This window comes from Talpa occidentalis, unplaced genomic scaffold, assembly GCF_014898055.3.
Source record: "Talpa occidentalis isolate TD23 unplaced genomic scaffold, MPIMG_talOcc4v2.1 talOcc4.2, whole genome shotgun sequence".
In the NCBI taxonomy this organism is placed as follows: domain Eukaryota; kingdom Metazoa; phylum Chordata; class Mammalia; order Eulipotyphla; family Talpidae; genus Talpa; species Talpa occidentalis.
This window is the reverse complement of record NW_023602073.1, coordinates 138,945,252-138,970,808: the sequence shown is the minus strand read 5'-3', so window position 1 is coordinate 138,970,808 and position 25,557 is coordinate 138,945,252. Positions and strand designations below refer to the sequence as shown.

The window sequence follows — 25,557 nt, the reverse complement described above, 5'->3', positions numbered from 1 at the left end:
CTGATTCCATATTTGTATATTTTTAAATATGTTCACCATAAGATCTAGTTGACACCTGTCAATAACTTTACAACCTTTTCTTCCTTGAGATGATCTCATTGAAATCTACTCTGTTGGCAACTTTCAAATATATAATACGGCGTTATTAACTATTGTGACTACTGTACATATTACACCCCTTATTTATTTATTTTATATCTGGAATTTTGTGCTTTTCAACCCCTCCTCTCATTTTGCTCTCCCTCACTGGAAATCACCAATCAGTTCTTTGAATTTTTAGTTTGGGTTTTTGTTTGTTTGTTTTGTTTTGTTTTAGATTCTACATGAAGTGAGATCATACATTTTACTCATTTTTCTCTGATTCATTTTACTCAGCATGATGTCTTCAAGGTCCATCCACACTGCCACAAAAAGCAAGATATACTTTTTGTTTTTTCTTAAAACTGAATAACATTGTGTTTATTAAAATACTACACTTTTGTCCACAATGGAAAGCTCTGTAATTGCTCATTTTATCATTCTCATTCTTTTGCAACCATTAATATTGTTTTTTGCTTCATGTCAAAAACACTGAATTGCTTTCTGCTCTTCTGAAGAAATATCCACTGTCTGTCGATATGTTGGTATACAATAATCTAGAATACTATCTATTTTAAAGCTATAGTCATCATTTATTGATCAGAATATAGGAATATGACAACATTTAGAATCAATTTAACTAAGTTCCAGAGAAATGGATCAATGAAATAGGACTCAGCATCAGAAGCTGAATGATGACACTTGAGCACTTAAATATCTAACTGTGGCACACATACCAGATGCCCAATTTCCTTCCAAGTAATTGCTGATATGACCCAAATCACTGCTGCCAGAGGCAGAATAAAAAGACATTTGTTATGGTATAGATATTTTAGGTAAATGCACTTTAAAGGATGAAGTTAAATTCCATGTAGGCAGACTTCCTTACCTTTCAGATTTTTCCTTGCTAGTGCTCAGTAAAGCTTAATTGATTTTAAACTGGATGTCTCTGATTTACCTGCCACTAGAGGGTAGCACAAGCGCATTTGTGGAGCTCAGATTCTATCCAACAAAGCCAGGGGCCAGGAACCAGCAAGCCAGGCTTGTTGCTCCAAGAACAGTGTTCCAGTCAGAGGCAATTGCCATTGCAGTGGCCCTGAGCACTCACCCAAGAAAGGGCTACTCTTAAGCTGACCTGAGAACTCTGACTGCAGCAAAGTAGGACAAGGGATGTTTCTTTCACACAGGATGAAATGCCTTTCACCTCACAAATGCTTTCTGCTCTGACAACAGAAAGATTACGCAAGTGAACTCCTAACATACTCAAACAGTGCGAAAAGTGGCTGCATTAAGTGTGCAAGTCCCCTGCATCTGGGTTATAAAATTTTATCCACCTTAGTTGAGTAATACAGGTGAAAGAAGGCATAATAAAATCAGGTAAGGGAGTAACTTAAGTTCAGGTTTGAAACCAACTCATTTGTATTCCTTATTGGCATAGGGATTCTAGAGGTCTGGGTGTGGTGTTTTGAATCACAAAAATGTCTGTCCTAGGCGTCTCTAGCTCCTTATTACAATCCAGAAAATCTTTGATTAGTGTGCAACTTTAGTCAGCTGAAATAATCCAAAATTATTTGTAATGGTAAAATCACCATTTTAGTGACAAGATGATTAAGCATAAAATTAATTACCAAAAGTATAAAGCATCAGCATATTTATGTTAAGTTCAGGAAAATCCTCAGAATATATGACATTCTGAACCTATAATATGCAAAACAATTTATTATGCTACATAGTCCAGAAGACTAAATTTTAAAAAGTGTTGCTTGATATTTAGTTTTAGTTTTATAATTAAGTTCGAAGGTAAAGATTTATAGATGTGTAGGAAAAAATAAAATTAAAATAAAAATAAAATTCTGCAAATACATGAGTTTTAACTTATTATTTGAACTTTTATAATGATTTTAATACTTAGCAAGATCTACTTTCTACAACTTTTGGCTTTTTGTGTAATTAAGGAGAAAATAAAAAAGAGAAAATAGGTTGTCAATATAATTTTAAATGTTTATGTTAATTCAGCTAACAAAATGTATTCCACCTATATGTTCTTTAAAAAAAATAATAATTTTAAAAGGAAGATAAATGGAAATGTACTGACTTAATAAGCTTAATAAGTGCTAAACTCACTTGATAAGAGGTGCACAAATCAGTTGTTGAAACATCTGAATATCCAAAGATCCAAAAAAATGATTACGTAAGTTTGCATTCTTATTAAGTGAGAAAATGTAAAAAATCTGTATGTTAAAGGAAGTGTTTAAAATTGGGTTCAACTGAATGTGGGCCATGCCACTCCCACCATCAAAACACCAGGCACCCCCCAACGCAGGCAGCATTCATTTGAAGAGGTGTGGACCTGTACGGAATACATACGCAGTGCTGTAACCCAAAATTACCTCAATAAAACAAAATTGTTCGGTAAATATATAAATGAAGTTGTTGGATTCAAAATACAACAAATGTATTTCAAACATTCTTAGAAATTAATGTTTATGCAGAAAATAAGATTTATATTAAGTTAAAACAAAGTGGGAGAAAAACTAGATTTATGAGTTGGTAACAGTAACACTGGACGGACAAATTCTATTACATTTGTCACCAAAGCATATATTTCAATTCTAAAATAATAATGAAAAGGTTCAGATGCTTTTAACTATCATATTAGGATTTAAATTCAACTGGCCTTCTTAGTAGAACGAAGGAAATTTTTCTAAGTTACACTATATAACATAAATGGATTTGATCTCCTCATGTTAATTTATAAACAGAAATATAGGCCCAACAATAAAAACTATAGTAAAAGTGCTACTATAAAACACTTCTTAGGAGAAGTCATTTATTCAATCCTTTTAACATTTAAAAAATATGAATTTAATGATGAAAATATTACTTTAGAATAACTCACCCTTATTTTTAAAGATTTATTTATTTATGCAAGAACTGGGGTACAGTCAGAGGCGCAGGAGGGTGAGAGAATTCACTAGAGTCAGAGCGGGGAACAGAACAGGCAGACCGACGAAATACACTGCTGAGGGGAGCAGTGGGCGACGGGAAAGGTCTGCCGCACCATGTGGGTTTCTCCCTGGCCAGCTGGGAATCGAAACCACACTGCAGAGGCTGCAGACAGCTTCACAGCGCTGCACTCAACCCACTGTGCCACTGGGGAGGCCCTAGAATATTTCACTCTTGATCACTTGAACTGTGACTAGTTCACAGTTACATTAAATTTACATAGTCACATGTGCCTAGTAGGTACTATATTGGTCAGTACTCACTAAAAATTTTGAATAACTTAAAATGCCTCAAAGGTATTTTCAGTTCAGTTGATATTCACTGAGCACCTGTCACAGCCAGGATACTATTTAAATATCAAAGCTTAATAATATAGATATAAAGTCCATCTGCTACTTTGAAGGTGCCCATTCTAATTTATATAAGCCTACATTAACTAATTGTAAAAATTTAGTAATGTTTCTCATTGTATGCAGAAAAGTGGAGGCAAATTTGGAGAAGACAAGGCTACAGGAAGCAGACAATATTGAGCAGAGATAATGAAGTCATTAGTACTGTGCATACGAAACTAAAACTGTAGCACAACCAAGTCGAGGTTGATATTCTGGAACTGCCAAATGTTAGCATAAGTGGAATTTCTTAAAATCTCTCTGACATAAGAAGACAGTGTAGTAATAGTGCTGGGTATGATTAGTCCAGGGAACAGGGAACCTTTTAATTATGCTTTATTATTAATAAGGAAAGACAGTGCTTAATATATTTATAACACTGATATATTCATGCACATTCACAATATGGAGAACACAACACAACTTTTGTCCAGGATAATGTCCAAAAAACCAAACAAACAAACATGGCAATAGTAATGCACTGCATTTATGTTTTATTGCACTACCAGTTAGGACTATTTGTGTCCCAAGTGTCAAAATGTCTGATTCATAGTAGCTTTAATAGGAAAGGAAATGGCATTGGCTTACTTAGACAGTGTTCTATTCCTGTCTAGGAGCCTAATGAGCAAAATGGAGTGTAGCATATAATTGTTGTGAAATATCTGCAGGTGTTTCAGATAGAAAGAGAATGAAGGGCTGAATCCTATTTTAGCTGCTTCATAAGTTATGCCATTTAGGGGAAGGAAGGTATTTACTTAGGATTCACCTTGACAGAGCATGTACTTGCCACATAAAGTGGGACGGGGTGATGTAAGTGGGGCTTTGAGGAGATAGTCTGAAGAGGAAGCACAAGAGAAAAATGGAGGGTTAGCTTGCTCGCTGAAGACAAAATGGGAGGGTGGTAAGAGAAGCAGAAAACATGGAGGCAATAGACTATCCAACAGGATAAAAGCTGGGTGATGATGGATAATGGCCAGTGGGAATCCCCAATGAGGAGTGATGTTAAAAGTAGGAGTATCTAATTTTCTCTTCATTATTTCAGTTACTCAAATGTTGGTTTTTAATGATGAAACCATTAGAAAATCTGCTATGTTCACAAATAATTTGAGCATAATTCTTATTGTTTTGGATTTGTTTGGTTGCTTGGTTTTAATGGAATGGAAAATGGAAGGAGCTAAGGCTAAATAAGTCCAATCGTGGTAGGAACAGAGGGAAGGAATAGCTACGGGAAGTGAAATGCACATGAAAAGAGCAGAAGCAGGAAATCACAACCAGAGACACACATTCACTTCAAGACGATAGACAAATCAAATGTGTCCCTCTTCCTCCCTCCTGCAAGCTGACCAGGGTCTCTTAAGAAATTAATAAATAAAAACATTCCTACAGAATTAACAGAATAGGCTTGCCATGATTAGTGATACCAGCCCAGCCCAGTGGGCTCCAGAGTCTCTCAGTCAAGAATGCAGTGTGGGGCCTCCCCGGTGGTGCAGCGGTTGAGCGCTGGGTTGCGAAGCTGCCCGCGGCCTCTGCAGCGACGGTTCGATCCCCGGCTGCTCCCCGGCCACCGGAGGAGGGTCCCACGTGGCGGCAGACCTCTCCTGCTGCCCGCTGCTCCCCTCAGCAGTGTACTTCAGTCCTTCTGCCTGCTCTGCTCCCCGCTCTGGCTCTGGTGAATTCTGTCACCCTCCCGTGCTTCTGACTGTACCCAGTGCTTGTATAAATAAATAAATAAATAAATAAATCTTTAAAAAAAAAAGAATGCAATGTGACTTTGAGACCCCAAATACAGCAGAAGCGTTGGGCTTTGTAAGACATGGAAGAGGAGGATTGGCAATATAGAGTGCCATGATTGGAACAATACATTCCTCAGTGCTGGATGGAACAGAGAGATGGCAAAGTCCAACAGAGCAGGCCACTCTCTTGTTAGTACAGAAGAGAGGGCATCTAAAATCGGTGAGGCTACCCAGAAGTCTATCTGGGTTTTAATCTTAAGGTTAATACAGCATGTGGGCAGCGTAGCAAGAAATGCTGAAAAGGGAGGTGCATTAATTACCCAATCACCTTCACAGCAGCAGACTCCAAATTCTGCCCTCGGGTAAAGCCTCCATGTGGCTTTGATGTGCAACTTTAAATTGGAAGGTACACATGGGTGATGGGGAAAAAGAACCTCAAACATGGGCTATTCCTATGGCCACCATTATGATGAGGACTCCTGATATCTATAAAAGGTGTCCCCTGTATCACAGGCTGATGATAAGTTCACTGACATTAGGACTCCTTTAAGCAGGGTTCAAATAACTTCTGCAGAACATGTTCTTTGAGGTAAAAGCATAGAATTTGGGACATACCTGTGCAATGGCAATTCATATATTTTATGACAAGTTTTCACTTTTCTTCCCCCCAAAGCTGGTATCTATGGAGGGCAAGGGAAATGAACTGTTTCCTTCCATCTTCAAGTTAGATAGTGCCTCACTGTATGAGTCTACTGGGGTTGCCATAACAAAATAGTAACAGGATGGGTGACTTCAATTACAGCAATTTATGTTCTGACTGTTCTGGAGGCTGGAAGTCTGAGACCACAGTCCCAGCATGGCCAAAGCATGGTGAGGGCTGTCGTCCTGGCTCCCCTTCTCACCCAGCTCTCACATAGCCTTTCCTCTGTGCATGGGTGGGGGCAGAAGGGCTCTCTCTGTATCCTGGTATCTCATCTTATGATGATACTATTTTTATGACCCCATTAAATGGCACCTCCTTAGAGGCCTGACCTCCAAATACAGCTATATTGGGTGAGGGTTTCAACACAGAATTTTAGGAGGATACAAACATTCAGCTTATAACACTCACACCTAATAGGTGAGCAAAAAAAAAAATTGTTAAAGAAGTGAAATAATGAAATCATAAGCTGTACAAGATCAAGAGACTTCTTCATTTGTTAACAAGGTGCATTTGCAGAAACGAATGTCATATACTTACGTTTCTCTTGGAATTGTAAATGGAGTCATTCTGTAATCCAAAAATGGACTTGATATCTCAATAAACTGGTCAGGCTTCTTTATCACTACTTCTAAAAAGTAACAGAAGTAACAGACAATATGGTCTACCTTTTGAATAATTTTCAATGATTACATGAAGAACTTAACATTGAATGGAGGTCTGATGCAATCACTATCTAGTGAATGTCAGTGGAGTAAAGTAGGAATGTACTAGGATATATTTTGCATTATCAGAAAAGTCATGATGTATTTTTGCTTGAAAAACTGAAAAAAATATGTCATTACTTTTCCAACAATTGAATATATTTTTTTAAATTGAAAGTGATTTCTGGATCATGCCAATATTAGACTACATTAGTCCACTTTTCTTGTTTTCCAAATTTACAATGTGAAGCAATCAAGTCTCAAGGGGGAAAGTTAGCACATCTTCTAGAATTATCACTCAGGAACAGCTGCTATTTTAAACACAGGAGTGACTTTCTATAAAAGTATTCACTAAAAAATGTGTTCTCTTAAACTGTATAACACAATTGCTGAAGACATAAAGAGGAAATGTGGACTAACACAAGGAGATAGTAGTCAAAGAACAGGAAATGTACAAAAACAAAGATCATAAGTAGAAAAGAAAGCAATAGAACAAGAAATCACCTGTGGAAACTTCTAAAGGAACCTGAGGCTGATGGAGAAGCAAATTCCCAATGGCTGTGATACATATCACCTCCCTCCTGTACTAACATGGTGAACACAGAAATTAACCATTAGGGATGATTATTTAAATAAAAGCTCTTGTTACTGTGGGTAGGATGCACATTGGAGGAAAAAATTTCAAGGTCTGACACAACACACAGAACTTTTCTGATTGTTCTGTGGCAATCTCTAACATAAGCTCTTTTTCCATTTCTTGTTAGTTTTCACTTTAAATAGTTAACCCACGAGAGAGAAGACAGTTACGTGGTGGAACAGCTATGTGGCACAACAAAATTACTGAATCTCAACAATCATTAGATTTTCTTCCCCACCTTGCAAAAGAGCTCTCCAATGGATCGATTTGCACAGCAACCCCTACTAAGTCAGAGAACGTGTATATTCAATATTTTTCATTCGCTTCAGGCTACTCTTTGATGTTCTGAACAATTTTTATTTATTTATTTATTTATTTATTTAAATAAATTTTATTTTTATATTCCCCATACAATTGTGACCCCCTTATTTTGACCCCAATCCCTCCCCTCCCTGCCCCCCACCACCCTTAGAGTGTCTCTGGTTCATAGTTGTTTGTTGATTTTGATTTTCACTTTCTTATAGTTATTCATTTTCCTGGTCCCTTATTTAAGTTTTCTAGATTCCTGCTATGAGTGAGACCATCCGGTATTTTTCTTTCTGGCTTATTTCGCTGAGCATGATCCCTTCCAGCACCATCCATGTTGTGGCAAATTGCATGAGTTTATCTTTTTTGATTGCTGAGTAATATTCCATGGTGTATATGGACCACATCTTCTTGATCCAGTCATCTATTTTTGGGCATTTGGGCCCTGAACAATTTTTAAATTATGATTTTATGCATTGAATTAAAAATAGCATTTAAAAGCAAAAGATATTCTTTTCCTTTCAAGCACTATACAGATGCTGATCTTTAGTTCAGGGAAGACAAAAGAGAACAGGGAAGAAGGAGGAAAGAAGGAAGGGAGGAGGGCAGGCGGTCGGGCGGGGAGAAGAGCAAGACTGAAGGGAATAAAAAGAAAGAAAGAAAAAAAAGACTGAAGGGAAGGAGGTCAGGAGCTTTGGGAGCACTGCAATGGGAGCACCGTAAGTCCCAGCAGCAGCAGACACCAACAGCCCATTCCTGAAACATTAAGAACTCTACAGAAATGACTGAGATCATCAAGCAAGAGGGAGAGAGGCCGACAGACCTAAATAAAAAATAGAGACCATATCTCCTCTCCATCCAAACCAGATTTTTCAATCTTTGTTCCTTTCTGGCTGGGATAAAACATGTCGTGCTAGAGAAATCTTTGCTTGCAGCTGTACTGGCTGTGTCAATGTAGGCAGAAAGCAAATGTGAGGAAAATTGCATAGCTATCGGTTGTTATTTATATTTTTTAAAATGCATGTAAATTATAGGTGGCAGGAGGCAGTGAGGTGCAGGTATGTGTTGCAATCTATGTGACCACGGCAGTTTCAGGAGCCCGAGTGCCCCTGAGAGTGCGTGTTTCACTGTGACGGGCACATGGTCTTTCGGACACCCTTGGCAAAGGATCAGCCAAGTCAGCACCACCAACAGGGGCACAAGCCACTATCTATGGGACCAGAGGCTTAAGTCATGTGTATAAGAATCACAATGGTGCCTTCACTAAATGGGCACTCGGAATGTTCACTGCCACTTGTTCATTCAGATGAAAACACAGGCCCTGGGGCATTAACCTCTCCAACCCAACCCGGCAGTGGATGAATACAATCAGAAAATAAGGAGGTATCAGAAAAGACAGACAACGCAAAAGTGAGGAAATGAACACAGAAGACAAAACAAAAAGGGTGGTTTTTGAAGAAAAATAATTTAAGCTCTTTTGGAATTATACACGCACTTACATATGCATAAGCCATAGCACTCCCTTCCTTTATCATTCTTCATTAAAAACTGCCAGCGCTAAATTAGCAATGGGAAAGCTGTGTATGCTGAGTATACAAAAATTATGCTTCATGCTGCTATGTCTTAATGTTTTCAAGCTTATTTATTTATGTATACAAGAACTGGGGTACGGCCAGAGGTGTGTGGGAGGGTAAGAGGATTCACCAGAGACAGAGTGGGGAGCAGCACAGGCAGACTGACTGAAATACACTGCTGAGGGGAGCAGCAGGCAAGTCAGGAGAGGTCTGCCCTGCCATGTGGGTCAGGTCAGCTTCCTGGCCAGCCGGGACTTGAACTCAAACTCATGTTGCAGTGGCTGCAGACAGCTTCATAGGTTGTATCTTAACCCCTTGCACCACCAGGGAAGCCCTATGTCTTAATTTTTTAATTGTTATTTTTTATTTTTTAAATCTCTTCATGTTAAGCTTCTGCCTTAAAATCAATTTTTTTTTTTTCATTTATGGTCTCATTCATTTCTTTTCTTGCCACCTTGTCTCATTTTCATTCAAACGTGGTGCTAATGATAACAGACTGATGAATGAAGACCTGCACAGGAAAAAGTTGACAATTCACATACAAATTGTGAGAAATTTAGGCATGAACTTGTGGACTGTCTCAGCTCCGCTCTCAGCCCAGGTGGGCTGATTTATGTCTGAGGACAACTACTGTTCACTCAGTGCCTCTGTGTCAATAGTAACACAGAAACAGAACTCCTATAGAAGCTGCAAGTGGAAATCAGTTAATTCAAAGATTATGTCCTGCAGGGCACTCTAGATTGATTCCCGTAGTATAAATACACCCCAGGGGCTTAACAAATGCTATTTAAGTTTCTATATAGTTTACTACAAACCACTTTGCTTCACAGTAGTAATGACAATGTTGTCACTCAAAGAATGGCCTTGATATACCTGGTCAGTTTAAAAGAGAACAAACCATTCAATTCCTGAGATGTAAAGAACTGATCCTCTAAAGACTCAACATGGGGCCTCCCTGGTGGCACAAGGGGTTAAGCACCACACTATGAAGCTGTCCACAGCCTCTGCAGCATGAGTTCGATCCCCGGCCGGCCAGAGAGCAACCCACATGGTGCAGCAGACCTCTCCTGTCTCACCCGCTGCTCCCCTCAGCAGTGTATTTCATCCAGTCTGTCTGTTCTGTTCCCCACTCTGTCTCTGGTTAATCCTCTCACCCCCCGCATCTCTGGCCTGTACCCCAGCTCTTCTATGCATAAATAAATAAATCTTTAAAAAAATAAATAAAGACTCAACATTTGGGCATAAAATTAAACGTAGCCTTTGTTGTGACATTGGGTAGCTAACCATGATATTCATCTTTCATTACAAATGAATGAAACTATTAGAACTTCACATAAAAAAATGTTAATTTGAAAAGACTTTGAAATAATACAGGCCATACCTTTCGGTTCATCTGTTATAACAGTCTTCTTTTTTTGGCGAAAGAGCTTCCAGGCAGGTACAGGAGGTGATTTCGGTGGTACGATTAGAGGACAAGATCTCGTTCGAGTGACCAGCACAGGATGGCTGTAGATGTGGGAAAGGCCGTATTCTCTAAGCTTCTCAGAAGAACTGGACTAAAAGGTGGAAGCAGATTTATAAGGACTCTAGCAACTGACTCAGATCTTAAAAACAATACTCAGATCTTAAAAACAATCCTCTGTCAGAGGACAATAAAAGAAAATGAGCCGTATTAATGTGTCCATTAATATAAGCACCATTACACTTACATCACTTCCTAGCATTTCGCTTTTTCTGGGCACCCAGTTTCTTTCTTTACAAAACAAGAGAACTAAAGTCCGCTGTGCAGTTCTAAGAGTTTCAGATTATATGAGACGGCAAAAAATTTAGCACACCAACTTGGGTTCAAAATTAATCGACTGTTATTTTTATGGATAAAAGCTTTGATGCAAGTGTTTAATATGTAATGTTTGTTGCTGTTGCTTTTCGCCACCAGCAATTGCCACACAGCATGCGAGGTCGAGCAGGAGCTACATGGCTGCCTTGTCCATAGTTTATGGCTTCTTCCTCAAACAGCCGCTCCCCCAGAGGGAATCCCCATGATCCTGCCTAACAATGGGGGCTTTCATAGAGGACAGAGGCTGCCCAGCACGCTGCCACATCAAGAACTTTCTCAAGCAGATGCTTCCCCCATCTATCCTGAAGCTCCTATGCTTTGGAACAACTCAGAATGATTGCTGTTCACTTGTCTGGCTTCCTCATTAGACCCTAAGCTTGTGGAGAGAGACCTTGTACTCAGAGCTTGCTCTCTGCTGAGCACATCAGGGACAAAAGACATCTGTTGTTGCACACAAACCTAAGTGAGCCTTTTTATCTTTGAAATTCAAAGCTCACTTTTGTTTTGATGTTAGTTTCTCAGAAGAACAGTGAAAAGATCAAATGGATGGTGCTATACTCTTTCCTTTTTGTAATGCATTTATCCTGTTCTTGTACTTTTTGCAGTTATGGAAAATGTTTAAGTACTTCCTGTACACGAGGCCATGACACTCCAAGCATGGTTTGTGTCCTTCATGGGCCGCTGTGTGGGTGTTCAGTGTGTCTGGAAAATCGAAGACAACACCTGGGCCTGTGCCACGTAAAAGACTAAAATTAAATCAGGGCTGAGATGACCAGTTCCAGCTATACGCATGACTCACATTGGATTTAATCATGATCAAATGAATTAACTCTGAATTAAAAACAGAAAAACTACCACTATCTCTGTATTGATAGCAGCTCATTAGGTCCCATTATATTGATATTATCACTGTGGTTATAAGGGAGTCTTTTGGAGAAAGGAATGTTTTCTATATGAAATGGAAAGTGGAGGAAAAGCAGGGAGGAGGAGGAGGAAGAGGAGAGATGAATTACATTATAACTAATAAAAATATGTAATTTACATGCCTTTTCTTTGGCATATAATAGAAACAAGCAATTGATAAAGAGCATGTGAGCCTACACCTTCATTTTCTTAAAAAAGGGAACTGCTGGAATCATTTGAATGTCCCGATCCCTGTGTTAGTGTCTAATTTTATAGATAAGGAGACTGAAATCCAGGAATACGATTTTAATTATTTCTGGTAAAATTCTGGTATTCCTTTCTAGCACAAGTAACTTTATTCTGCTGCCTGTCTCTGTGTCTTTCTCTCTCTCATGTGCACACACACACAACATAAATAATATTGTGTTTTCTGGCCTTAAGTGCTTACCATCTTCTTTAATGAAAATATCTTCCTTTCAAACAAATAGAGAGGTGTGAAAGTAGCATAGACAACCATGTGAGGGTACTGTATTGCTGAAGAACCTGTGAAACCAAACATAAATAGTTTCATGGAATTCTAACCCAAATGGGCTTGTCAGCAGGTCATCTCAGCTTGATCAAATCCTTAATGAGCTCATCTGGGCTGGTAAAATGTACGTAAATAACTCTGAGAGTATTTAATAAATGCTAAATCTCAAATATGCACATATCTTATAGGCTGTCTTACTAATTCTACCTTCACAGTAATACCTTGTAATTACTTAAGAAATAATTTTACTTCTCTGAAAATGCTATTACACAAACTTACAAGCTCTCAGTCAGTGTAACTTAGAATGAAAATAATGATGCACAAATGGAGTGTTTTGGAATTGAGTGATTTATTGAGGATTCCATACTCCTGAATCACACACAGTGTTATAAACCAATGTAACCCCAATAAATCAATAACTAAAATTGAGATCATTAGTAACCTCTATAGATAACATTTAAATCAGACCAGGAGTTTCTATCTCATTTCAAAAAGAAAACATAAACAAATGAACACTTCCATGGAGAAAACATAAGTAACTTAATTTGAAATGTTTAATGCTTGTAGAAATTACTTGAGAGTATCACATTTACTTATGCATATGATTCTTAGCATCCCTGAAATTACTATATTTAATTCAGTATGATATTTTGTTCTTTAAAGATTCTGTCCAAAATTTTAGCACTTAACTTATTTTCCTTTCTTATCTTTTTTTTTTTTTAAGTTATGTTTTTTTTTTTTTTTTAATAGAGGCATGTTTTATTTATTTATTTGTTTGTTTGTTTTTTTGTTTATACATGCACTGGGTACAGTCAGAAGCGCGGGAGGGTGAGAGAATTCACCAGAGCCAGAGCGGGGAGCAGAGCAGGCAGAAGGACCGAAGGACACTGCTGAGGGGAGCAGCGGGCGGCAGGAGGGGTCTGCGCGCCATGTGGGACCCTCCTCTGGTGGCCGGGGAGCAGCCGGGGATCGAACCGGCGCCGCAGAGGCCGCGGGCAGCTTCGCAACCCAGCGCTCAACCGCTGCGCCACCGGGGAGGCCCCCTTTCTTATCTTTACTTTTAATCAAAATGATTTATTTTATTCCTTAAAAATATTAAGCACTTACATTTAATTCTAATATAAAATAGTATTTTTTGAAGAAAAATGCCTTTACAACCACAAAATATCAATTACATATGAGCCCAGATCTCTCTAGAATAGATTAAGATGTGAAAGATGCCAAAAATAAAAACCCATTTTTACATTTAAAGGCTAAACTTTATATGTCTTTCATGGAATGGAGATTTGAACTTGGCTTCACCACACAGCACAACCTCTGAACCACATTCTGTATCTTGACATTGAACTTATCTGTGAGTTTGGTAGGAAAAAAAAACTGTTACTTGTGACTTATGTTTTCACAAAGAATGAAACTCAGAGAAAGATTTGACAGAGATGAAGAATTATTAATTTTGGGAGTGCTATGTCATCCACCATCAAAAACATTGCTTAAAGTCTTCAATATAAGAGAGAATATTTACTAAAGACGTAAAGATGTGACTAGGGACTTTTCTGTGTCAAATGACCAGATGCTTTTCTGTTAAAAAGTCGTAATTATTAAAATTTGCACACAAAAACCTTAATAACATATTGAAAAAGAGCACGAAGTGAAAATAAACTAGACATGGCATAGACCTGGAGTAAATGGAGGTATTTTTAATCACACAGTGAATTATGAGCTGAGAATCTTAATCTATACCCTAGAAATACCAAAACAGATGACTCAACGTTAGGACTATAAACTTAGCTATAAAAGGTTACATGTATGTATAATTATTTTAGCAGAGGAGGACACATACTTATATAACTTTATATGTATTATATATAACACTATATAATTACAAATAACATTTATTATGTGTATAAATACATGGTTATATATTTATATATATCTAAATATATGTAATCACGTATGATAAATGTAATGCAATAACATTTTAATATATTGATATATTAAAGTACAATATATATTTATTAGTATACACCTTCCTACTGAATCATAAGAACTTGGACAACCTTGGTGTTTATCACATGCAAAGGCCCTTGCCAGAATATGCACACCCATGTGAGATTCTGACAACTACTGGCAATCTTGAATGCATTTATTTAGATATTTTAGAAAAGGAAATACATTTCTATGCTTCAAAGTTGTTTTATTTTTTTTAATTTTTCCAGTTGCCTTTGATTGGCTCCCAGTTTTATTTATTTTTTTTAGATTTATTTATTTATTTTTATGCAAGCACTGGGTACAGTCAGAAGCTCAGGAGGGTGAGAGAATTCACCGGAGCCAGAGCGGGGAACAGAACAGGCAGACTGATGAAATACACTGCTGAGGGGAGCAGTGGGTGAGGCAGGAGCGGTCTGTCGCACCATGAGGGACCCTTGCCAGCGGCCGGGGATCGGGGATCAAACAGGTGCTGCAGAGGCTGCAGACAGCTTTGCAGCCCAGCGCTCAACCGCTGCGCCACCAGGGGAGGCCCTGCTTCAAAGTTATTTAGTATTTTGGAAAGAGCCAGAACAGTGATTCTAGGAGACTGAGCACTTACAATCTGACAGAGACTGCAGAGAGTACTGTACTTCTGAGGAGGGTCTTGAACCATGAAATGACCATTTGAATTTTTCCTTCTCTCCATCTTTACTCCTCTTTTTCCCAATGTCTTTTACATCTGATCTTTCTAACAAATTAAAAAAGACAACCAACGTTTTAAGCACAAAGTCTCAAAGTATATATCTTATTCAGTCATTATGCTGAATAACAGACCAAAGCAGCAGCCCTATATAAATACAAAAGCATAGCACAGATTTCCCAAAACAGTATTCGCCTCTAACAAGAAGCAAAAAATAAAGCAAGGGAAAACTGACATGGATTGAGAAAGATATATAGCAATAGTTAATATTAACTACATAAACTATAGGTTAGATGCAGCTAGTCACTAGAATTTAAGTTATATATATATAATTACAGGGTCAGGATAATTCTCTCATTTTCAACATGGAACAGTAAAGCATATACTTAAATTTGAATCCTAAATGTGAAACTCACTCAGATCTTCCTTATTTGAAGCTCCCATATCAAGAACACACAGCTTTCTGTTTCTAAGACATCCAGTATTTTTTTTAAAGATTTATTTATTTATGCATACAAGAGTTGGGATGTAGGCTAGAGATGCGGGGGGTGAGAGGATTCACCAGAGACAGAGCGGGGAACAGGACAGACAGACTGAAATACACCGCTGAGGGGAGCAGCGGGAGAGACAGGGGAGGTCTGCTGTGCCATGTGGCTAGCTCCCTGGTGGCCAGGGATCGAACCTGTGCTGCACAGGCTGCGGATTACTTCATAGTGTGGTGCTTAACCCCTTCTGCCACCAGGAAGGCCCAATATCCAGTATTTTCCAATGGATTCTGGGTTCCTACCAACACTTTATTGCCAACACAGCTCACAGAATAAAACTCTAAACCCAGAACTACCTCTATCATATAATTTCAATCATTTTATTTGCATAATTCCATGAAACACATTCTCCCTTCATCTTAAAAAGAAAATCCGTCAAGATTTTTTATTCCCTAATAAATTTCTCCCAATTTAAGAAATTTCAGATTCTGCCATTTTATTTCTTCATTATCTGCTCATTTTTTGAAATTTACATAAATAAAAACTATGTATATTCACAACTGGCAATGTTCTTATTCTGAGGTATTCCTGTCTCATCTCCTAGCTTTCATAGTATATTAAAAATCTATGTCAGATAGTGAAGGCAAAGATAAACAGCTGGGACTACATCAAATTAAAGAGCTTCTGCACAGCAAAAGAGACAATAACAAAAACAAAGAGAAACCCCACCAACTGGGAGAACATTTTTGCACACAACACTAATGATAAAGGACTGATCACAAAAATCTACAAAGAGCTGATGAGACTCAACAACAACAAAGAAAATAATCCAGTCAAAAAATGGGCAGAAGAGCTAAAAAGAAACTTCTCTGAAGAGGAAATGCAAATGGCCAACAGACATATGAAAAAATGTTCAACATCACTTGTAATCAGGGAAATGCAAATCAAAACTACCATGAGATACCATCTTACACCAGTGAGAATGGCACATATTAAAAAAACTAGCAACAACAAATGTTGGCGAGGGTGTGGAGAAAAAGGAACTCTCCTGCACTGTTGGTGGGAGTGCAAACTGGTCCAACCACTATGGAGAGCTGTGTGGAGATTTCTGGACCTACTAAACATAGAGCTTCCATAGGATCCAGCAATTCCACTCCTAGGTATTTACCCAAAGGACACAGAAACATCAATTCCAAAGAACACCTGCACCCTATGTTTATAGCAGCACTATTTACAATAGCTAAGCTTTGGAAACAGCCCAAATGCCCAAAAATAGATGACTGGATCAAGAAGATATGGTACATATATACCATGGAATATTACTCAGCATTCAAAAAAGATAAACACATGCAATTTGCAGCAACATGGATGGCGCTGGAAGGGATCATGCTCAGCGAAATAAGCCAGAAAGAAAAAGAAAAATACTGGATTGTCTCACTCATAGCAGGAATCTAGAAAACTTAAATAAGGGACCAGGAAAATGAATAACTATAAGAAAGTGAAAATCAAAATCAACAAAAAACTATGAACCAGAGACACTTTTTTTTGGGGGGGAGGGGAGGGATTGGGGTCAGAATGGGGGGGTTGCAATTGTATGGGGAATATAAAAATAAAATTTATTATTTAAAAAAAATGAAAAAAAAATCTATGTCAGAAACAAAAGTCAAGATAGCTATAATGTTAAGTTTTAGGAGGTAGATCTAATTGGTGACCATACATACATATAAAAAGTAGGTTTTCAGAATTTTATCCTGTGAGTTTTCTATAAATATTTGATTTAAAACCATTTTTAGGTAGCTATATGACTGAATGTATTATTTTAAAGTAAGATTTTATAACACCTTCAAATTCCTACCCAGAATTCATAATATAGACATAATATATGATAAAATTTAAAAGGAGAAAAAAAAATACGCTTTCACATAGAGATGCATATAGTGTGCAAGTCTCTATTAAACTGTGCTATTGCCAATACTCTAGATAAATGTGGTGCTCCTCTGTCACTGTATCCCATCCATCTAGCCGGTCCCTCTTGCAATAAAATCAGCAGATGAGCTGTAGTGGAGATAATTTTCCTTTAGTTCTGTAAACATTTACCACATCTACTTTAAATCACCATGAGACTCTTTATCTTCCACTTTCCAGTGAATTATCAGCAAAGCATAATCTAACTGTGTCTACTTTCCATTTCTTGAAAAAACTACTAGTTTTCTCCTTTGCCTTTTAGTTCATTCTACTCTACATGTAATATACAAAAAGCATGTATGTGATGAACATTGAAAATTTAATCTTTCTTCCTATATTAATACCATATGATGTAGCACTGTCAATATGTATATATATAATTACCTTCAATTTCTAAGAAAACGATACATGGAGTAATAATTAATATGAACCTGGTACGTTCTAGAATCTTAGAAAAGAAGGATCTTATTATATGGATGTTTTCACAAGAGTTAATAAATTATACTACTACTAATAAAGAGGCACTAAATTTAACAATGTTTCTAAGGCATTTATATACAATATTCATATTTAATAACATGGTGATAAAAAATATCTTACCCTTGGGAATTCTGTCACTTCTCTCAGGCACTTTTAGTGTTGTCAATGAAATTTCAGGTTTGGATTCTTTGCTGTCTTTTCCATCTTTAATTTCTTTGCCATTTTTCACTTCTTTTCCTTCTTTCCCATCCTTCACATCTTTGCTATCCTTCAGTTCCTTCCCAGGTTCTTTTACTTTGGGTTCTGTCACTGTAATTTTGCTTTCAGAACTGTATTCTTCTGTCAGCTTAAACTCAGGCAATATGTCTTTTAAGAGGTCCCAAATTCTGTTTGTATATGTTGGGCTTAGATAAAACACATGGATATTAATTTCAACCACTTTCAACTTTCTTTCATTTCAGACCAAGAAATTATTACAATAAAAAAATCAACTTACTCTTCCATATACAAGACTAATTTCAATAGCAACTTCAAATTTTTGTTAAAAACACCACTTGGTGCATTCACGAATTCAATAAACTCTGATTCAGTGTCTACTGTGTGCTTTCCTTTATTAATGCAAAAAGACCAGAGGGCCTCCTTTGTGGTGCAAGGGGTTAAGCACTGCACTATGAAGCAATCCACAACCTCTGCAGCACAAGTTATATTCCTAGCCGGTCACAGAGCAACCCACATGGCGCAGCAGACCTCTCCTGTCTCTCCTGCTGCTCCCCTCAGCAGTGTATTTCAGTCAGTCTGCCTGTTCTGTTCCCCACTCTGTCTCTGGTGAGTCCTCTCACCCCCACATCTCTGGCCTGTACCCCAGCTCCTGTATGCATAAATAAATAAATCTTAAAAAAAAAAAAAAAGACCAGAGTTTTGTGTCCATTGATGGATGAACAAAGAAAATGTTTTACCCAAATAAGATGTGAGATATATGTTATATATTTTTTGTGGCTGTAGTCACACACACATAATATATATAACACATATTTGAAATATTATTCAGCCATAAAAATAGAAGGAAATTTTGTCATTTGTGACAAGTTGGATGAAACTTGGCAGCATCATGCTAAGTGAAATATGACACAGACAGACAGAGGTTAATATGATCTCATATGTGGGATGTAATCAAACCAAACCAAAACAAAAATATGTACTCACAGATAATAGAGAGGAAAAATTGGTAGTTGCAAAACTCAGAGTCTTGGAAGTGCTAAAATTGATGAAGGGGTTCAAAAGCTACAAAATTCCCAGTTTATAAAATAAGCAAGTTTCTGGAGCACGATGCATACAGCCTGGTGACCACTGTCAAGAATACTGTATTACATATTTGAAAGTTCAGAAGGTGGACCTTAGGAGTTCTTATCACAAGAAGAAAATTTTAACTGTGGGGCAATGACTGTTAATAGAGTCAATATACGAATATTGAATCTTTGTGCTGTATACCTGAAACTAATATAATGTTACATGTCAAATACATTTTAATAACAATCATGGCCTTAGTCTTTTTTTTCATTTTTAAGATTTATTTTTATTTACTTATACATACAAGAACTGGGTATAGGCCAGAGGTGTGGGGGTTGGGGGTAAGAGGATTCACCAGAGAGAGTGGGGAGCAGAACAGGCAGATCTACTTAAGTACACCGCTAAGGGAAGCAGCAGGCAAGAGAGAAGAGGTCTGCTGCACCATGTGGGTCAGCTCCTGGCTGGGGATCAAACTCAGGTCACAGTGGCTAGTGATAGCTTGATAGTGCTGAGACTTTAAACCCTGCGCCACTAGGGAGGCCCCACAGAAATATGTCTCTTAGTCTTAAGGGTCGCTCAGGCTGGCAGTAGGGATAGGCATATCACAGTCATGACAGGGAAAATGCATGTGTTTGAGTATTGAGTATCAGTCACTTTCCCATACATTATCATTTATGAAAAACATCTTTATCATACCTGAATTCTCCACAGAATTTAACAATATTGCTATTCTACCTTTCTTTAAAGTCTTCCCTGAGGCATACAGCATCTCTCTTTTCTGGTATCTTTTTGTTATAGATATTATTTGCAGACCCCTTTGAAAACTCTCTTTCCTGTGCTTACTTTTGACAAATGAGGGTCACTCTCCCAAAGTACTTCTCCTTATGATCATATTATCTTTTAGACGCTTTTCTCAACAAGTGAGCAGCACCACATTTTTAGTTTACATAGATGTAACACTCGAATCATTAACTTCAGCTTAAACCTCTCTTCAGACATCCAAACCTATATGTTCAGCCACCTAATGGATAGCTGTCCAAAAATAAACATAAAAATCCATGAACAAAACATACTGCTATCATCTTCCCACCTATCAATCAAGTCAAAAAACTGATTGTCAAATAAATCACTTTGTCCATCAATCCTACCACCTCTAACTCTAATAGATTACCTGTTCTCCATTCTTATCAATAATTCCTCTATAGAAGCTCTTGGCAAATCCCTCTGGATTCCTGCACAAGCCAGTTCCCACACTCCAGTCCAGCCATCTGCTCTATTGCTCCAAAGTGTCTTCCAGTTTCACAAGTCTGATAAGATCATTCTCTTGTTTAAAATTCCTCAATGACAATCTATCACCATATGGATGTGAGAATTTTTTAACAAGGCATAAAATGTCTTTGTCTATGCGGCTTTTGTTCTCTACCCGACACTCATGCCTCCTCTACAATCCTGTAGCACAAATTCCAGTCATGCAGAACCACATGCTTTTCTGGGAGTACAACTACTTACCTTGCACTTCCATGCGATTGTTCTCTAAGTTGGCTTTCCTACCGCAATAAGTTGCATTGTCTTCAACTAATCCTTGAGGTCAGCTCAAGTACTACCTTTTTTGGAAATTAAAATACATGTTCCTGCTCTGAGTTCCCAAAGAATCTTTTACATATTTTAAATTTAATACTTTTAAAATTTATGTTTTAGAAGATTAATCAGATTACCATATAGAGAATTATTTGGGGAAGAGGAAGGTAGACACAAGAGGATTGGTTATAAAGCTATTAAATTTTTGCATGTAAGCAGTGACAGGGAGTTAATCTGGGATAGGCAATAACAGAGATTCAGGACAATGGATAAATTCAAAATGAGGGAAGGGTGTTCTATTGACAGAGATCAGTAAGGGCTATGCATGAGATTGAAGAAAATGATTAAGGCTGTCTCTTAGTCTTGTTCTGTTTGTGTTTTAGCTTGAATCTCAATACATGGGTGCCATGTATTGAGATGAGGTAGTCTAGTAAAGGTATAGGTTTGGGATATTGAAAATCAAGAGTGCTGTATATTTTCCATCTCATATAATTTTTTGATATCCACTATCTATGCAATGTATGTGATTGAAGTAGTATATATACATACAGGCTATGGTTCAAGAAAGGTGATCAGGCCTGGCAACACAGACTTGAAAGTAACTGTCAAATATATTGTAGTTTAAGTTCATGGGATAGTACACCTATTACACTCTCCACTGTGGTTGAGGAGACAGTTATTGAGGAGCTATCCAAGAAGACTGAGAAAGAGCAGCAAATAAAATAGAAAAACTCAAAAGAGTGTTGGGCCTCCCTGGTGGCGCAAGGAGTAAAGACACAGCCTATGAAGCTGTCTGTAGCCACTGAAGCATGAGTTTGATCCCCGGCCAGGGAGCTCCCCACATGGTGCAGCAGACCTCTCCTGACTCACCCGCTGCTCCCCTCAGCAGTGTATTTCACTGTTCTGTTCCCCCTCTGTCTCCTGTGAATCCTCTCACCCTCCCCCACATCTCTGGCCTGTACCCCAGTTCTTTCTTGTATGCATAAACAAATATTTGAAAAAAAAACTCAGAGTGTTTTGCGGAAGCAAAGTGAATTAAATTTTGCAAAAGAAATAAATTATTCAAGATCAAATACTGGGGTACCACATCAATAGAGAAAAAGAGGTGACCACTGGACTTGATAATGTCAAGGCTTTTGTTGACATTAAAAATCAATTTATGAGTTTAGTATAGGATGTACAAAAAGTTGGGTGAGAAAAGTTTGAGAGGTGAGAAAATAAAGTATAGACAATTCATTCTTTTAAGATTGTCTCTGAAAAGGAAGATCAGCTGGTGACTTCAAGATAATTACTGATTTTCTTTTATATCTGTGGTTTACTTGAGTACCTGAACTGCTTCCTGTTCATCACTGGGTCATCAGTGCTTGGCAGAGAGTGGGCACTAGTATATTTCACTTTGCTTTAATCTTACAACAACTCTGCAACAGAGGTATTAAAATCCTAAATGAGGCTTAGGAGGCTGTAAATTTTAATGCAGTAACACAATCCATATTATCTTTCCATCCACAATATAAGAAAGTGCTATGCTATGAACAAGAAACATTCTACCACAGAATTAGACCATATAACTTTTTGGGTGGTTAGCTAAAATATATTGGATGGCAGAATCTTCTATTCATGGATGAACTACACCGACATCAAAGAAGTATGCCAAGAAAAGTCATCTCTTCATTTGAAATTACCAGACTTCTTACATCCACTCACAACTATCATTGATTGTATTCTATTACTATATGGAGAATCTGAACTTTCTTGTTTTTTTTCCAAGTGGTAAAACTGCATTAATTGTAGAAAAGCATAATACACAAGGTCAACAATTGCAAATAGAGCAGCTGTCCTTTGCTCCTGTGGGAGAGTAAAAGGGTAGCTGGTGTCTGTGGGATATGCCAATGAAACACTTTTCATATGGAAAAAAAAAATCAGCAGTCCACACAAGTTAGCACTCTCCTTGACCTCTGTAAAACCATGACTACGACTGGCACATTCTAATCCTTCTTAGTAGCAGAAACATTTCACTGAACATACTATTTCATGACTTTGATCATACTGTTTGCCTGCCTTTGGTGCCCCTGTCCCCTTCCATTCCTTCAAATCAAACCCAGCCAGTCAACAGGAAAGACTCCAAACAAGTCAGAAATTTCTCCATGAAGCCTTACTCGATCCCTGCCTATGCTGAGGGCAAAGGCGACTGTTGCCATATTTCAATTTAGCCAGTTTCATGACTCTTTTCTTTTTTTGGTGATTTCATAATTGCAGTATGATTGTAACTTAAAATTAGATGAATAACATGACAGAGTGTTCATAAGAAAAATCCCATAAGGCAGTTCACAGTATGTCTTTCAAGTTGTATTTAAAGGAAAATTGACAGGTTTAAAATTCTAGTTCAGTCTCACTTTTTTATACTTCTTTTCCCTGTATCTAATGGTTGATTACCACGTTTTTACAAAATAACCTAGTGAAAACAACTAGAGAAGGAAAAAAAAAAAGCTTTTACATCCCTCTACCATATGCTGGCTACTTATTTTTGACAATTTCACCTACTCAGTTTCAGAATATATAGGAGAGGTCATTTTATCTCCATTTCACAACTGAAGAAACGAGGATACTGAGAGTTTACATTACTAAGACTACTTCGATCTTCTCCAGCTTCTACCCTGGGAAGCATAGTTTCACCACATTGATCAAAGATCAGAGATGATCTGTGTTGATAAATGTACTGTGGATTTGATCATCTTGTAAAATTTAGCATCTAAATTGGTGATTTGTGCAGATCCATTGATATAATTATTTTCTATGTACCTTACCCCTATCAATTTCCAATGTTAATGCTAATATGATCAAACTGTCCGTAACATTCATGTAAAAACACAACTATTTGTGAAATTTTACATATGACAGTAAGTGGCTTCTCTGTTCCATTATTTACCTGCAAAGCATTATTTTTGGACCTAGATGACAAATCTTATATATCTAGAACCACATAAGAGAAGGACTGTGGGCAGCAAGACTGCTATCAAATTGTTATCGCTGCCTCATAATAAATTCCAAACTGAGCTTCAGTTTTCTCATTAGTAATTACTTATACCTAACTGATGGGGCCATTGGGATGATGAAATAGGACAATGGGCGCTATGGTGGCAGGTGGTAACATAAATCTGAAGAGATGTGATCTCTTACATGTACAGTGTTATAAACTAATGTTATCTCAATAAATTGATCCATTAATTCATTAAAAAAGAAAGTATTTTAAGGACTGTGGTCTTTAATTAGCAATGTTACATTAAAGTACTCAATGCCTAATGAGTGTTTTATTATTTTTAATCATTGCCAAATATGTATGGCTAATTAAAAACTTCTTTTGTGTTTCTGTACTTAATATATGTAATAGTGGTATAAGTAAGAAGGGACACCTGTAAATATTTTATCATAATAAATTATTACCATTGTTTTAATATCTGTAATCCAGATATTTAAAGATTAAATATATGTGGCGATTGAATTTATCCTGGAAATCTCAAGGAATTTTATGTAATACTATGTTATTTTCCCAAAACACTTTTTGTAGAATATGACATTTTTAAAAATCCTTTTAATAGCGGAGAACATTTCTGTTAAAGAAACTTTACTAGGGATGAAAGAAAACAAGAGATAAGGAACCAAATGTCAAACCTACTGGATAGAAACCACTTCAGGGAGCCATCCTGTGAGGGCGTGAATAACAGTGAACTCCCCCAGTTCTCGCCTCTCTGCTATGTGGATGCTAAAAAAGGAAATACACAACAGTATGATTACTAAACTTTAGAACTACAGAGTGGTATTTCAGGAATGGGGATCACTAATAAACAGGGAAATATTAAATGCAGGGGTCATGCTGGTTATATATTATTACATAGGAAAACGCTAGATAACTGGTTTTGTTAAAATATTTAAACCAATTGAATCATAAAATTTCATGTCGACTTATAAAATAGGCTTACAAGCATGATTACAAAGAGAAATAAGTTAATATTAATGTCCTTGAATAACATCTTTTTGTTCAATGTTGAAAGAATCCAATCAATATTGAATGAAATGATGCTCAGAGACCTGGCTTCCTTATTTAAAGCTTCATTTAAAGTTGCAGTTTCCAGTAATCTATCAGTGAGGATGTATCTACATAAAACATATTCATACAGAGTATTACAAATATATAAAAAGCATATAATATTTTATATATTCAATATATCTACTGTATATGATCATGTGTAGTTATTTTAAAGAGGGTAGTCTCTTTAATTTTTCTGATTTCAATAATTAATCTAAGGTGACTATGAAATTAAGCCAGTCTCATACATGGCAGTGCAAAATGGGCATCAACAAATCTTAATGAAATCCTTTGATAATTGCAAAGAAACTAGGAACATCTGTTCTATCCTGTACAAAAGTGTAGATCTGCCATCACAGCATAAATTCAAACCAGGTTGTGACTGAGCAAATATGTTTCTTCTCATTTTAGTCCTTTCATTTTTTTTTTCTAAGCTGGCTGGTCCACTTACATTACTAAACATAAAACCCAGATTCCCATTTCACCCAAGAATTACAGTTTCAGCCCAGTGTATGCCAATCAGTGACAGTGATTTATGGTTTTGACCAACAGACTTGTCCTCTTCAGAAAGAAATCTTACAGTCCTTAGTCACTCATTCCATCACTTATTCATG

The 25,557-nt window shown here is 37.2% G+C and overlaps 1 protein-coding gene across 4 annotated transcripts in view; it reads right to left on the bottom strand.

Moving 5' to 3' along the window:
- ADGB (androglobin) overlaps positions 1-25,557 on the bottom strand; it is a 115,585-nt gene that overhangs the window by 65,854 nt on the left and 24,174 nt on the right. For all 4 annotated transcript variants that reach the window (XR_008552804.1, XR_008552805.1, XM_037520537.2 and 1 more), the window contains exons 7-12: positions 24,533-24,619; positions 18,115-18,398; positions 14,984-15,112; positions 12,316-12,410; positions 10,509-10,683; positions 6,447-6,537 (exon numbers count right to left, since the gene is read on the bottom strand). Coding sequence is in view for 2 of the 4 variants with exons in the window: in XM_037520537.2 (XP_037376434.1) it covers positions 6,447-6,537; positions 10,509-10,683; positions 12,316-12,410; positions 14,984-15,112; positions 18,115-18,398; positions 24,533-24,619 (861 nt within the window). In the remaining 2 variants the exon portion in view is untranslated. The remainder of the gene's footprint in view (positions 1-6,446; positions 6,538-10,508; positions 10,684-12,315; positions 12,411-14,983; positions 15,113-18,114; positions 18,399-24,532; positions 24,620-25,557) is intronic.